Source organism: Schistocerca piceifrons, chromosome 3, assembly GCF_021461385.2.
Source record: "Schistocerca piceifrons isolate TAMUIC-IGC-003096 chromosome 3, iqSchPice1.1, whole genome shotgun sequence".
NCBI classification, from domain to species: Eukaryota; Metazoa; Arthropoda; class Insecta; order Orthoptera; family Acrididae; genus Schistocerca; species Schistocerca piceifrons.
Window position 1 is genome coordinate 849,676,503 of NC_060140.1, and position 15,712 is coordinate 849,692,214.

The window sequence follows — 15,712 nt, forward strand, 5'->3', positions numbered from 1 at the left end:
AACATAAAAAGATATACTACGCCTGTACTATTGAAATATGCTTACCGTTTAGGTACCACAGTTACCTACTTTAAAATATTGAGAGTAATAAATATTAATCTTCTGATGACAAACATTAAGTTTCGTGTGCGCCTCTTGACAAATTTAATTCGTAGGTTAAGACATGGTTTCAAATTCATCGAACCAGCTATGTAAAACCATGCAACTTTTGAACCGTTACCTCCTCTTAGAAAAATTTGTAGGGACGCCCATGCACAGTGTCATGCAGTTGTTTCAAGAACTACGGGATCAGAAAGACATGCTTTGACAACTTCGTAATTTATGCTGTGTAAAATGGGACGAGTTAAATTAACTCGAAGATTAACACAGGTCTATAGACTACGTGGAATGCTGTATCGTCGTGTCGCTGCCACCCACGTTCGGCAGCGTCAGTCTTTCGGTTTTTTGTTTCGCTAGTGGAGCATCTTTCTCCTTCCTTCTTATTTCTCTCAACCTCCTGTCGTTTGCCGGATCCACATGTGGGCCCACTAACCGTGTCATAAAAGATGCTGGATGGAGATACGGTTACAGCTTCTGAATTACCGCCTGTTCCCGGTTGGAAAATTTCCTGCTGCCCATGCTTTTACTGGGCATTGTGGAGAAAAGATGTAGATGTATATTGGGAAAAGATGCAATCCAACAAGGGAATCCTGAGGGATGCCAGAAGTTATTGTGACCCATACTGAAGTAACGTCCTCTGCTGCATCTTGCAATGTAGTACTTTGTAAATAACAATGAAAGCTTCTAGCTGCATAATATACCGATGTTGATTGTTTTGCAGTACCTCACTGTCTGTTTGGCCGGGTCCAGGTAAGCAGCTGCGCGCCACTGACGGAGAGGAGTGCTGGTGTGTGTGTGTGTGTGTGTGGTTGTGACACGGAGGCGGTTGCCGCTGTTTCAGACGCGGGGCGGCATGGAGGAGAAGCGGGGCGCGGGGGCGGCCGTGGGCCGCGCGGGCGGCGGGAGCGGTGGCGGCGGCGGCTCCAAGGTGTCGCAGATGGCGCACATCTTCCAGGCGATGGCGCCCGCCAAGGACGCCGACGGCCAGCAAGGGGCGGCGCCGCCCGCGCACCCCCACCCCCATCATAACCAGCACTCGCCTCGGCCGGAGCGCCGCCGCACCGTCGCCGGCGAAGACGTCTTCAAGGTGAGGCGCCGCGCCGCGGCCAGGGAACAGGGCTACTCGTGTGGTGCGGCCGTGACCCCCCTCTACTCGTCATTCAGCATCGTCCTTTTGTGCGGCGTGCCACACTGCTGTGGCGCGGGGATTTCCAAGTGTATCGCATCTGCAGACAAGTGCCTGCAAACGAACAAAATATCAATCACGTAACTGCATTCTTTCTAAATGATGATTAAACTGTCAGTACCTTCTCTCTCTATAATACTGGGTTGGTCCATAAGTTGCTAGCGTTTCTCCGGAAATTTAAAACACAACAGAGACTTCAGTCCATCAGTAATACACCGAGGAGCCAAAGAAACTGGTACACCTGCCTAATACCGTGTAAGCCCCCCCCCAAACGCGCAGAAGTGCCGCAACACGACATGGCACGGACTCAACTAATGTTTGAAGTAGTGCCGGAGGTAACTAACACTATGAATACTGCGGGGCTGTCCATAAATCAGTAACAGTATGAGGGGTTGGAGATCTCTTACGTAGAGCACGTTGCAAGGCATCCCAGATATGCTCAATAATGTTCATGTCTGGGGAGTTTGGTGGCCAGCGGAAGTGTTTCAACTCGGAAGAGTGTTCCTAGAGCCACTCCGTAGCAATTCTGGACGTGTGCGGTGTCCCAGTGCCCTGCTGGTATTGCCCCAATCCGTCACAGTGCACAGTGGACATCAGTGAATGTAGGTGATCAGACAGGATGCTTACGCACGTGTCACCTGTCAGTCGTATCTAGATGTTTCAGGGGTCCCACATTACTCCAACTGCACACTCTCCACACCGTTACAGAGCCTCCACCAGGTTGAACAGTCCTCTGCTGACATGCAGGGTCCATGGATTCATGAGGTTGTTTTCATACCCGTACACGTCCATACGCTCGATACAATTTGAAACGAGACTCTTCCGACCAGACAACATGTTTCCAGTCATCAACAGTTCAGTGTCGTTGCTGACGGGCCCAGGCGAGGCATAAAGCTTTGTCATGCAGTGATCTAGGATACACGAGTGAGCCTTCGGACCCGAAAGCCCATATCGATGATGTTCGTAGAATGGTTCGCACGCTGATACTTGTTGATAGCCCAACACTGAAATCTGCAGCAATTTGCGGAAGGGTTGCACTTCTGTCACTTACATCTTGATAAAGTGCCATTGTAGCAGCAGTAACAGACCTAAGAACTGCGCCGTTATTATGTCTGTTTACATATTTCTGTACTGAATATGCATGCCTATACTAGTTTCTTTGGCGCTTCAGTGTATATTCTCCTGCACTATTTCCAACAGTCCACCGACGCTGGAGTAACTTTCCGATTCCACGATTGTAAAAAGCACATGGCTTTGAGGCGAAGAAGTCGTTCACACATGTTTAAAGGAATTTTCATCCTGAGAAGTAAATTTCTTGAAGAGTGTTCGATAGAGAGCGAAAAAGGTGAAAATCTGATAGCGCAAGATTAGGTGAATAAGTTGGTTGTGGAATCACTTCTCAACCCAGCTCCTCCTATAAAGTGTTGTTAGTCTAACAGAATCCCGGGGGGGGGGGGGGGGGGTGTCGGACGGAGTTATCGTGAAATAGCATCACTTCACGCACTCTTCCATTTTGTTATTAGGCTGCGTCTGCAAGACGTCTGTGTTCACAGTAAATACCAGCAGCGATGGTTACACCTTGGGGAAACAGTTCTTAGCACACCACACCGTCGCTGTTGCACCAGAAGCATAATACACTACTGGCCATTAAAATTGCTACACCAAGAAGAAATGCAGATGATAAACGGGTATTCATTGGACGAATATATTATACTAGAACTGACATGTGATTACATTTTCACGCAGTTTGGGTGCATAGATCCTGAGAAATCAGTACACAGAACAACCACCTCTGACCGTAACAACGGTCTTGATACACCTGGGCATTGCCTCAAATAGAGCTTGGATGGCGTGTGCACGTACAGCTGCCCATGCAGCTTCAACACGATACCACAGTTCACCAAGAGTAGTGACTGGTGTATTGTGACGAGCCAGTTGCTCGGCCACCATTGACCAGACGTTTTCAATTGGTGAGAGATCTGGAGAATGTGCTGGCAAGGGCGGCAGTCGAACATTTTCTGTATCCAGAAAGTCCCGTACAGGACCTGCAACACGCGGTCGTGCATTATCCTCCAGGAATGTAGGGTTTCGCGTTAAATTAGAAAAACAAAGAATATTTTTGAAACTTCCTGGCAGATTAAAACTGTGTGCCGGACCGAGACTCGAACTCGAGCCCTTTGCCTTTCGCGGGCAAGTGCTCTACCAACTGAGCTACCCAAGCACGACTCATGCCCCGTCTTCACAGCCTTAACTCTACCAGTAAGTTTGGAAGGTAGGAGACGAGGTACTGGCAGAAGTAAGGCTGTGAAGACGGGGGCGTGAGTCGTACTTGGGTAGCTCAGTTGGTAGAGCACTTGCCCGCGAAAGGCAAAGGTCTAGAGTTCGAGTCTCGGTCCAGCACACAGTTTTAATCTGCCAGGAAGTTTCATATCAGCACACACTCCGCTGCAGAGTGAAAATCTTATTCTGGAAAGAATATTTTTGTCTACCGTTATGCGTGTTGCAGTTGCTTCCGTTCTCTACCCTTTACATTGTTTTTACTTTACTATCACCTGTTCATACTGTTTTGTGGCTAAATAAACGCAACCTCTCAAAATTTCGGTTTGTTGCTTTAATTTCGGAAACCAGTGTGTTTAGAGAGGTCTGAATGTGCTCCAGAGTAGGACTAACTATTTTGGCTTGATTTATTTAAGTAAGAGTAAGCCGAGGATGAGCTATTATTCTTCGTATCGTTTGAGTTAATTTGTGAATCATCATGTTAAACTCTGAACTATTTTTAGTTGTTAATCTTTCGTGTATTGTGATCACGAAATGGACTCAATTTTCGCCTAACTTTGATGACTATTTAGTTTGGGGAGTTTGCTACCATTCTCGTAACTTAACTGCATCTGATAAGGTTATATGGCGTCTGTATTTTAATCGAATATCGTTGGACCACTTCCCCTTTATGTAAGATGGCCTTTCTCGAATAAAAATTATTCAGCATAATTCTGTCATCATCATCACTTACAGATGTCCGAATAGAACTCTTCCTTTTAAATTATTCATTGATCTTTTATTTTATATTTCTGTGTATTTTATTAACTCGCAATGCCAGCCTCTGCACAGACTATTTGACTACAGGATCACAGCTACAGGTTATTATTAGCAGGGAGTTAGCGGCAGGACATGAAAGCAGACGTGTGCGGCCAAGACCCTATGACTACATCGAGCTATTCTTTTTAAACGGAGGCGTGCATACTTTAAGTACCTGGGGCACGAACAATATCAGACAAAGTCCGACTCCCCCCCCCCCCCACACACACACACACACACACTAAGGAGACAACGCGCACCTGCGATATTCTTGTTCCGCTGTGTTCAAATTTTTCCTCACCGTCACTGATATGCTATCAGCTGCTGGTCTTAACGGATTAAATCTTCTCTCCTCTTGGGTACCAAAGTGGCATTATCACAACTGTGAACTATATGAGATTGCCCGATCGGTAAGTCGGGCAAATTTTAGTTTCATATCAGTGTGACGTACAATGAGCGACTACAGCAGTGCCATCCCCGTCATGTTAGAGAACGCAGTGTGACGGAAATCTGCGCAAGTGATGTAGGTGAGTTCGGAAGCGCGGGAGATTGCTAGCCCACACCCCATGTCTCACATCATGAAAGCATGCCGAACTCAAATAATATTCTCGTCTGAGGGACGGTCGTTGGTTGATTGGTTGATTTGGGACAGGGGACCAAACAGCGAGGTCATCGGTCCCATCGGATTAGGAAAGGATTGGGAAGGAAGTCGGCCGTGCCCTTTCAAAGGAACCATTCCGGCATTTGCCTGGAGTGATTTACGGAAATCACGGAAAACCTAAGGACGCGGGTTTGAAACGTCGTTCCCCCGAATGCGAGTCCAGTGTGATAACCACTGCGCCACACCACTCGGTCCGAAGGATGGACCACCATCAAGAGTGTATCACATTCTCTGGGATAGCCCCTCCAAGTCCGCAGACAAGACCTGAAGGTCACCGACGAACTCTATCGTCGATACAAGCTACGAACATCAATGAGACGCAGACAACAGTTGTATATCTCACACAGTGCTGGAACTGTCCGTTATTCTGTGCGCTACTAAGTGGGATAGACTGTTTTTAATAAAAGCGGCTACACGGGCGCCAGGATGTCACCGGATGTAGAGGAGGCATCTGCTACACCGCGCTCCTGGTGAACTCTGGTGACCACGAAAAACTGGCTGCCGTAGTGCACACCCTCAGCGTGAATTTGCCAACCATGTATCATCACCTTAAACAAGACACAGCAGCAAGCGAAACTGACGCGGGAGCTTAAGCGAAGAATCTTTCTCCCTATTCTCCAGAACCGAGTGGACTGCACAATTAAAGTAGATAAATATTGGTAACCCGTGAGGCCTGAAAAACGATGAGAGAAATTATGTGGAAGAGGAGTGGCAGCCCAGTAAGGTTCACACGACAACAACACATCCGGGACTCCGGTTGCATCACGCCAACATCCACCAACCGCTCTCCAAGACTTGCGATCAGCGCTGCAGGGAGAATTGGCGTTACTGCCTCAACATGAGACTGATGACATAATTCACAAAATGCCCCATCGTTTGTCAGGTCTGGATTACTGCCAGAGGTGGTCACATCTCATACTGAGTGCATTAGCGAGTTGGAATGTGTGTTAAATTAGAGTGCATTATCCTGCTGAAATGTAGGGTTTCGCAGGGATCGAATGAAGGGTAGAGCCACGGATCGTAACACATCTGAAATGTAACGTCCAATGTCGCCAAAGACGAATGCGACCATCATGATGCTGTAAACATAACCTTGATTCATCCTAAAAAGATGACGTTTTGCCATCCGTGCACCCAGGTTCGTCGTTGAGTACACCATCGCAGACGCTCCTGTCTGTGATGCAGCGTCAAGGGTAACCGCAGCCATGGTCTCCGAGCTGATAGTCCATGCTGCTGCAAACGTCGTCGAACTGTTCGTGCAGATGGTTGTTGTATTGCAAACGTCCCCATCTGTTGACTCAGGGATCGAGACGTGGCTGCACGATCCGTCACAGCCATGCAGATAAAATGCCTATCATCTCGACTGCTTGTGATACGAGGCCGTTGGGACCCAGCACGGCGTTCCGTATTACGCTCCTGAACCCACCGATTCCATATTCTGCTAACAGTCATTGGATCTCGACCAACGTGAGCAGCAATGTCGCTATACGATAAACCGCAATCGCGATAGGCAACAGTCCGACCTTTATCAAAGGCGGAAACGTGATGGTGCGCATTTCTCCTCCTTACACGAGGCATCACAAAAACGTTTCACCAGGCAATGCTGGTCAACTGCTGTTTGTGTGTGAGAAATCGGTTGGAAACTTTCCTCATGTCAGCACGTTGTAAGTGTCGCCACCGGCGCCAACCTTGTGTGAATGCTCTGAAAAGCTAATCATTTGCATATCACAGCATCGTCTTCCTGTCTGTTAAATTTCGCGTCTATAACACGTCATCTTCGTGGTGTAGCAGTTTTAATGGCCAGTGGTGTATCTACAAATATCTTCCTTGCATCCACAGCACCAGATTTGCGCATGGTGGCCAAAATTGGAATTATTATTATTATTATTTCCCCGCGCAAGTCGTTTCACAGCCAGTGGCAATACTACTGGGGTGTGCGTAACTGCCAGTGGCGGAGTGTCGTCCCTGACCGCCAGCTGAAACCGTAGCCTCTCGCCCAGACGCAATGGCTAACCGAGCGGGGTGGCGCAGTTATTAGCACAATGGACTCGCATTCGGGAGGACGACAATCCACACCCGCATCCGGCCATCTTGATTTAGGTTTTCCGTGAGTTCTCTAAGTCGCTTCAGGCAAATGCCAGGATCGTTCCTTTGAATGGGTACGGCCTACTTCCTTCTGCACCCTTCCCTAATCCGATGGGACCGATGACCTCGTTGTTTGGTTCCGTGGGGCGGCGAGTAAGTTTCTTCACTGGTTTAAAGTTTTGATGCCGTCTTTAATCACGTGAGCCTGGCAACTAATTTGGTGGTCAACCAGAAAGCGAAGGGAAAGATACTGACCTTAGTTTACAGTCTGCACGGCCACATTCCGGTCCAGCCCACTGAAAGAAAAGTGTCTTTCCCATTTCTTTTCGGCTTCAGGATTATGACTTCAGTAAAAGTTTAAAGTTTCAATCAAGATTTAATTTAATTAAAGTTTCTCACAAACAACACTTAAAATTGCGTTATGTTCAATTGAAAACAAGTCTTTCTAATGTAACAGCACCTTTAGCAGTTCAAAGGCGACCTCTACGGTAACTTCCTACCAGATTTTTTTTTTCGCCCTGACTAACATCACTCAATTGAAAGTTCGCAATAAATGTTCAAAAATTAATGCTCGCCATAAAAGTGGAAATAAATTCACCACTTGCCACGCGGAATTGAATTTCACACTGACGGCACACTAACAGTTATTTTACCGAATTCTAAACGATCCAGGACGGTGTACAGTCCTCGCGAATTCACTATCCGTTTTCACTGCCAAATACGCGCTTGCCACAGCTCAGCTCTGACGTCATCCGAGGCAGAGCGCGACCAGACGTTTAACTGGCGTGCACCTCACAGTGTCTGAGAGCGAAGTGAACCTTCCTAGTGCTTCAGGGGCTGTATTTATAAGGTGCCGGTGCGGACTGCCGAGAAAACATCTGTTGTCTCTATTTGCACACGGCGGCAGTCTACAAACGACCGCTATCTCGGGCACATAATCTTTAATAATATAGTTACCAATTACTTCAGAAACTTCTTAATTTTTCCTGGTATTCAGATAAGCAGTTTGAAAGCACGTAGAAAGTTTAAACTCGCTAGAATGAAAACTTTGCTTAATAGAATTTATTTAATGGAACTAACGGTAGATTGTTACCTCCGAACCATATCTTTGCTAAGACTTATATCAGTTGCTATTTATGTTACGAGTCTTAAACTTGGTGTAGCTCTATTATTTGATATATTTGATCATCTGGTTCAACCAAAATCCTCTATCATTAAAATTTCAAGTACTTAATCTACAACACTTAGGTACATTTCAGTTATAAAATTAGTTTTTATTTAATTACTCAAAAACTATGAGGTAGATTAACGTGAACTCTGTTATTATTTTTGGGGTGTACTGAAGCATAAAACAAATTTTCAAGTTTCTAAGTCCATTAGCACCTCTGATTTTTCCGAAAAAACGTGGATTCTGGCGGTAATTTTTGTTTGCTGGTTTTGAAAACCAGCATCACTTATTTATAACGTCTAAATGCACCTTCTGACCAAATTCTGGCTTCCTAGCGTCATTATTTAGCGCCTCTGATTTTTTTCTTAAAACGGCATTTTTCCGTAAATTATTAAGTTTAGAACATCAAGACTTGGTATTTGGAACATTATTACTAACCTATAATTTAACAAAGTTTTAAACATAAATTTTGATTTTTAATTTCATACTAAATTGTGGTGCAATACTTGTGCGCTACATGCAGACGCGTTAAGGCTACTAGCAGTGTACTGGGGTAAGTCCCGGCGCACTCGCTCGCAACTGTCTCTCACATGATACAGCGCTTGGTTTGCTTCAGTCGCTTCCCCCCACCAACTACTGTGTGTGGTGATTGATGTAAGTTGAGGTGTGGTGAAGAGGACTTGGATCTGTGGTTGCAGGAGCCGGCGGGCGGCGGCGAGAAGCCGCAGCAGGCGACGGTGGTGCGCACCGAGAGCCACGTGGCGCGCTTCATCACGGCGCGCGCGCTCTTCGAGAAGCTGGGCGACGCCCCGGGGGCGGCGCCGGGAGCGGGGGCGGCGCCGGTGCAGCCGCCGGCCGCGGCCGCCCCCGCCGCTCCCGGGCGCCGCGCGGCCGTGCCGGGCCGCCTCCAGCTGCGCGCGCCCCGCTCCGACGGCGCCGCCCCCGCGCGGCCCGCCGCCAACGGCCTCCACGACGAGGGCGCGCCGCCGCCCCCGCACCCGTTCGGTACGTAGCGCTGACGCTGAAACTGCTTATCGTGTGGTGCGTCGGGCTCGGTGTACAGGGAGCGGGTTGCCAGACGGGATGGACGCACTTCTACCCGCCAAGGCCGGCACACGAGTATCTACACTTGAAACCCGGTCAAAATTATTTCATGCTTTTGTTTTGCTGTGGGATCAAATGAAATACATTGTTGTTGTTGTTGTTGTGGTCGTTAGTCCAAACAGTGCCTTGATGCAGCTCTCCATGCTACTCTATCCTGTCCCAGCCTCTTCATCTCTTAGTAACCACTGCAACGTACATTCTTCTGAATCATCGTACTGTACTCATCTCTTGGTCTCCCTCTGCGATTTTTACCCTCCACGCTGCCCTCCAATACTAAATTGGTGATCCCTTGATGCCTCAGAACATGTCCTGCCAACCGGTCCCTTCTTCTAGTCAAGTTGTGCCACAAATTCCTCTTCTCCCCAATTCTCTTCAGCACCACCTCATTAATTACGTGATCTACCCATCTAATCTTCAGCATTCTTCTGTAGCACCACATTTCAAAAGCTTCTGTTCTCTTATTGTCTAAACTGTTCATCGCCCATGTTTCATTTCCATATATCGCTCCACTCTATGCAAATACTTTCAGAAAAGACTTCCTGACACTTAAATTATACTCGATTTTAATATATTTCTCTTCTTCAGAAACGCTTTCCTTGTCACCACCAGTCTACATTTTATATATTCCCTACATTATTTGACTTTAATTATGTGTTTATGAGCAAAATAACTGATGATGGTCGAAGTAGAGAGGATATAAAATGTAGACTGGCAATGGCAAGGAAAGCGTTTCTGAAGAAAAGAAATTTGTTAACATCGAGTATGGATTTAAGTGTCAGGAAGTCGTTTCTGAAAGTATTTGTATGGAGTGTAGCCATGTACGGAAGTGAAACATGGACGATAAATAGTTTAGACAAGAAGAGAATAGAAGCTTTCGAAATGTCGTGCTACAGAAGAATGCTGAAGATTAGATGGGTAGATCACATAACTAATGAGGTGGTACTGGATAGGATTGGGGAGGAGTTTGTGGCACAACTTGACTAGAAGAAGGGATCGGTTGGTAGGACATGTTCTGAGGCATCAGGGGATTACCAATTTAGTATTGGACGGCAGCGTGGAAAGTAAAAATCGTAGAGGGAGACCAAGAGATGAATACACTAAGCAGATTCAGAAGGATGTAGGCTGCAGCAGGTACTGGGAGATGAACAAGCTTGCACAGGATAGAGTAGCGTGGAGAGCTGCATCAAACCAATCTCAGGACTGAAGATCAACACAACAATATGTGTTTATTTACAAAATGTACGAACTTAGCATCCAAACTGTTGCAATATATCTTTATTCAGTGTCAAATTGTTGGTCATCGTCCTATTCGTCGTCTTTACCTTCCTGTGTAGTTTCGTCGTTGTGTTTTCATGTAGAGATAGACGATTAGTTTGCAGTCATTAGACTCATGGCCTCTTGAGAAAATGGGATGCCTTGGTCTGCTATAACTTCGATATGGGTCTGAATCTCAAGATTTTGAGGTAACAAAAATACCCATATAAATACTGTCTATTAACGTACAATTTAATAACAGGGTGTATACGCCGCGGGAAACCCGGGAACTTTTTCACTCCGAAGAAATCCGGGAACTACGTGAGAACTTTTTAGAATTCCTGGAATTTTTCATTGTTTTACTCTCCAATTAAATTTTTGTAATTTTAACTGGTAGGAACTGATGATCTAACAGTGAGTTTCACTTTAGCCCGGTCCTGCAGAACATTACTGCAGCAAGAAAAGAAACGAGAGAATAACACCAAAATTTTAGCTGCAAATTAAATGTACCTTTTAAAACAACAAAAATCAGTGCATGAACAGCCGTGTGTGGACAGCAGAACATGTCAAAGGCTTTACGATGAAGACTAAAGAGTACTTCGTAAAAACGAACTGCTTTCGATGATTGTGACGTCCCAACTGTTTGCATTTCTAACACGTCACGGAAAAATATTCCAAACGGTGATTTGAGAAGCATTATTTTCAAAGTAAATTTCCCTTTACACAAGATCAGTTACGTTATTTGTGAGAATGTGCGATGAATTTCTTAAATCGTGGAGCGCTTGAATCTCATTCAAAATTTAACGATTTGAGGACCAGCCACTTCGAAAACCAGCCATTTATGCTACTATTTAAAACTTTACTGTCACATTTGTGTTTGATACGTGTTAAAAAGTAACAGATGTCAATAAAGGCCAGTCTTCGAAGTTAATTTTCATATTTATTTTAGTTCTTTCACAGATCACAAATTATGCAATAATGCATCAGAAAAAGAGCGGTGTCAGTTGTTGAGCAGTTTCACATGTAATTGGCTTTTCTATAGAAAAGTCGTAATGATCGACGGAACATTTGTTGATCCAGCTCACCTACGAAATGTTAGGTGCATAGCAGTGGAATTCATAATCGTGCTTGTCAGAAATAGTCAGATGCTGCAATTTAAGCTGTGCTCTTAGGATCCTGCCTAACCAAAAAGTCGGAAAAAGCATAAAATTTGACGACCAATGTTACACATGAAATCTTAGTTTTCTTGTTCTAACTGTACGGTATGTATATCATATTAATTTAAACCAATATGTTTTCGTGTTCGCGCTACTTAACAGTGATGTGTTCTGTTAGCTGACTACATCACGTCCTATGCTCTGAAAATATCTGTTGTCATTGGCTGGCGAGACCACATGGCGCGAGCTATGGTTGGCTGACAAAAACGCTTCGAGATCTCTGTCAATGCTTTGGACGCTACCATGCTGTAATTGGTGAGATTCGTATTTGTACTTCCGTAGTACGAAAATACACAGTGTACATGTTGCCGCATGTCAAAAGATCTTTTCAAAGTGCGTTGTTCTTTTGCTGGCTTTCGTTTCCTAAAGTGCGGGGAAGTTCAACGACGGCGTAGAAAGCCTTTACCATTCAAAGGATTGATAAGTTTCCAGCTCTGAGGGAAAGTATATTGTTATTTAACACGGAAAAAATGTGCTTTTACGCGCGGTATATTGTATATTTTCACTCGGGAAAAGTGTGTTATTACCTGGGAAGAAGTGTATTTTTGAACGTGAAATCCGAGAATATTTTTTTCTTGTTCGCTTATACACTCTGAAACAATAAAGGTATGATATAACAAGCTGCGACATGGTCGCGAATAAAACAGTGACGCAAATATATAGTAAATTTCCTTTACTTCACGTCTATGGTCACAGCACCACATTTCGAAAGCTTCTATTCTCTTCTTGTCTAAACTATTTATCGTCCATGTTTCACTTCCATACATGGTTGCACTCCATACAAATACTTTCAGAAATGACTTCCTGACACTTAAATCTATACTCGATGTTAACAAATTTTTCTTCTTCAGAAACACTTTCCTTGTCATTGCCAGTCTACATTTTATATCCTCTCTACTTCGACCATCAGCAGTTATATAATCTATCTGATACCTTTTAGTATCTCCAGGGTTGTTCCATGTATACAACCTTCTTTCATGATTCTTGAACCGTGTAGGACATGTTCTGAGACATCGAGTGATGACCAATTTAGTATTGGAGGGCAGCGTGCAGGGTAAAAATCTTAGAGGGAGACAAAGAGATGAATACACTAAGCAGATTCAGAAGGATGTAGGCTGCAGTAGGTACTGGGAGATGAAGAGGCTTGCACAGGATGGAGTAGCATGGAGAGCTGCATCAAACCAGTCTCAGGACTGAAAACAACAACAACAACAACAACAACGGTCACAGATTTTTTGTCATCAGACTACCTGTTTCGGTCTATGATGACCATCATCAGATCTGCGGAAAATTAAGGGAAAAACACAAATACACTAGCAGATTGTCTATAGCTTAAAACAATAAAATAGAACATAATGAAAAGTACTGCTGACATAATTACGCATTTGTGTGCTTTAAATATGAAGAGGCATTCCTGTTTTATAAAAACATGTTCTAATATATTGGAGTCATAGTGGCGTCGTCAAATGTATATAAATAACAAAAATGTTCAAATGTGTGTGAAATCTTACGGGACTTAACTGCCAAGGTGATCAGTCCCTAAGCTTACACACTACTTAACCTAAATTATCCTAAGGACAAACACGCACGCCCATGCCCGAGGGAGGACTCGAACGTCCGCGGCTATAAATAACAACATATCCAGGAATCATCTTGTCAGCAGCGCTACTGATCAAAACAAATTAGTGCAGTAGCCACAAAATGTTCGTGTTGCAAGTTCACCAGATGTCACTGCTGTAGGCATATACATATTCTTCAGTGATTAATTGTACAATGAAAAATAAAGGTGGATACAATCAGTGAAGTCTGTAATAGGCCTTTAAGGTGTAAGAGGTATTACAGTAATAAAAAGCGATGAAATAAAATTCTATAAAAGATTGTTAAAAAGGACAAAAAATTGTAAAACAAATAGCTAAAGAAGAAGTGAAGACAGACAGGCTGCCGCACACGATCAGCGCCAGCGCCCTCTGTTAGCGCTAACGCCAGAATTACGCATAGGCGAGAAGTGGTTAGAGGAACGTGACAGCCAGCGTTCCCTTCGTACCCTGTGGCACGCCGTTGCAAGAAAAGAATAAAACCCCATACCTGTGCACGATCAAGATTATCTACTTAATGAAGTATATAATATAAACAGTGAAGGAAAAAGAAAACACTATAGAGCTATGCGCAAAACCTAAGAAAACGAAGTAAATATGTGAGGCACTCTATACGAGGTGAGACTATTAGCCAACTGTATAAAACAGAGGCGTTCAGTGATTGAAGTAGAACATTGTCAAACAATCCGCTAGTGTATTTTTTGTTTCTTCCTGTATTTTGCTGCAGATCTGATGATGGTCATTATAGACCGATACTCGTAGTCTGATAACAAAAAATTTGTAACCATAGACGTGAAGTAACTTTCTTTTCCATATGCAGTCGGTGTTTTTATCTAAACCTAACGGCGAAACAGAAGAAATGCTACGTGAGCGCATTGACGTGCATATGTATTTCCCACTACGTCTGCTTTGCGACTGTTAACAGCTGGCGTGAGCGTGGTGGAAGGTTCTGGCTGGCGAAAGACAACCGGGTTATCGACATTTAATATTAACACGTTTGAAAGGATTTAAAAGTAACTTCACGTTTTTGATTTTTGACCGGTTTTAGAGCGCAATACTCCTGCGTTCGCCGACAGTCAGATGCCGGCCGGGGTGACCGAGCGGTTCTAGGCGCTACAGTCTGGAACCGCGGGGCTGCTACGGTCGCAGGTTCGAATCCTGCCTCGGGCATGGATGTGTATGATGTCCTTCGGTTAGTTAGGTTGAAGTAGTTCTAAGTTCTAGGGGACTGATGACCTCAGATGTTAAGTCCCATAGTGCTCAGAGCCATTTGAACAGCCAGATGAGATCGCAGCAAGGTACTAAATCATGGGCATACCGCTCTACTCTGAAACTGACACCGAACTGGCGCCGTGTTATGGAGCACGGGAAACTGCGAACGGATCTCATGTGATGTTGAAAACTGAAATCCGTGGGGAGGAGTTGTAAACATGCAGATGATAGTGTTCGGCGATGGGTAAAGAGATTTAAAGCGTCGGGAAGTGCAGAAAGTGAGCTCCATGATCTGCCACGTTCGGAGCGTCCTGTTACAGCCAATGCTCCCGATTTAGTGCACTGCGCAGATTCGTGCAGACTGGCGCATCACAATTCGAAAATTGGCGCTACATCTAGCAGTGAGCGTTGAAAGTGTGTGTAAGTGCGTGTGCAGTGAATGAAACTCTTGCATTTGCAACGGTGTGCTCGAAATGGGTTCCACGAATGCCCACAACGTGTCCTAAGATTCAAAGAAAAGCCATTTCACCCGAACTGTTGGAGCAGTTAGAGGCCACGTAGGACGTATTTTGATTATGTCGAAAGCGAAATTCGTGCAGTGGAAACGTGGCTAAGAGTACAGGACAAGATCTCTCACCAGTCCCCTAGACTTAGAACTACTCAAACCTAACCAACCTAAGGACATCATACACATCCATGCCCGAGGCAGGATTCGAACCTGCTACCGTAGCTGCAGCGCGGTTCCGAACTGAAGCGCCTAGAACCGCTCGGCCAAAGGGGCTGGCGAATATTTTATAGTGTTTTACTCAGAGGAGCCATGTATAGTGAAGTCTCAAAACTGTTAAGCCATTCGCCGCTATTCTTATTCCAGCCGAAAATGCCAAATGTATCTGGGTTCTGAAACTGATGTGTTCAATTCGCGATTTTTTCCTCGTATTTCCAGTCAACTTAAAACACTACCAATAACGTGAATATAGGAAGTATTTGCATACATCTGAACGTGAGGTGCCAGACAGCAAAATATTATGTACAAGTATGACACAAACTAAATTGTTT

General features: G+C 44.9%; 1 protein-coding gene across 1 annotated transcript in view; it reads left to right on the top strand.

The window, feature by feature from the left end:
* Window positions 1-1,036: 1,036 nt before the first annotated feature.
* The window catches only part of LOC124789117, a 209,455-nt gene continuing 194,779 nt past the window's right edge, over window positions 1,037-15,712 (top strand). Inside the window, exons 1-2 of the mRNA XM_047256405.1 lie at window positions 1,037-1,186; window positions 8,973-9,116. Coding sequence (XP_047112361.1) covers window positions 1,037-1,186; window positions 8,973-9,116 — 294 coding nt within the window. The remainder of the gene's footprint in view (window positions 1,187-8,972; window positions 9,117-15,712) is intronic.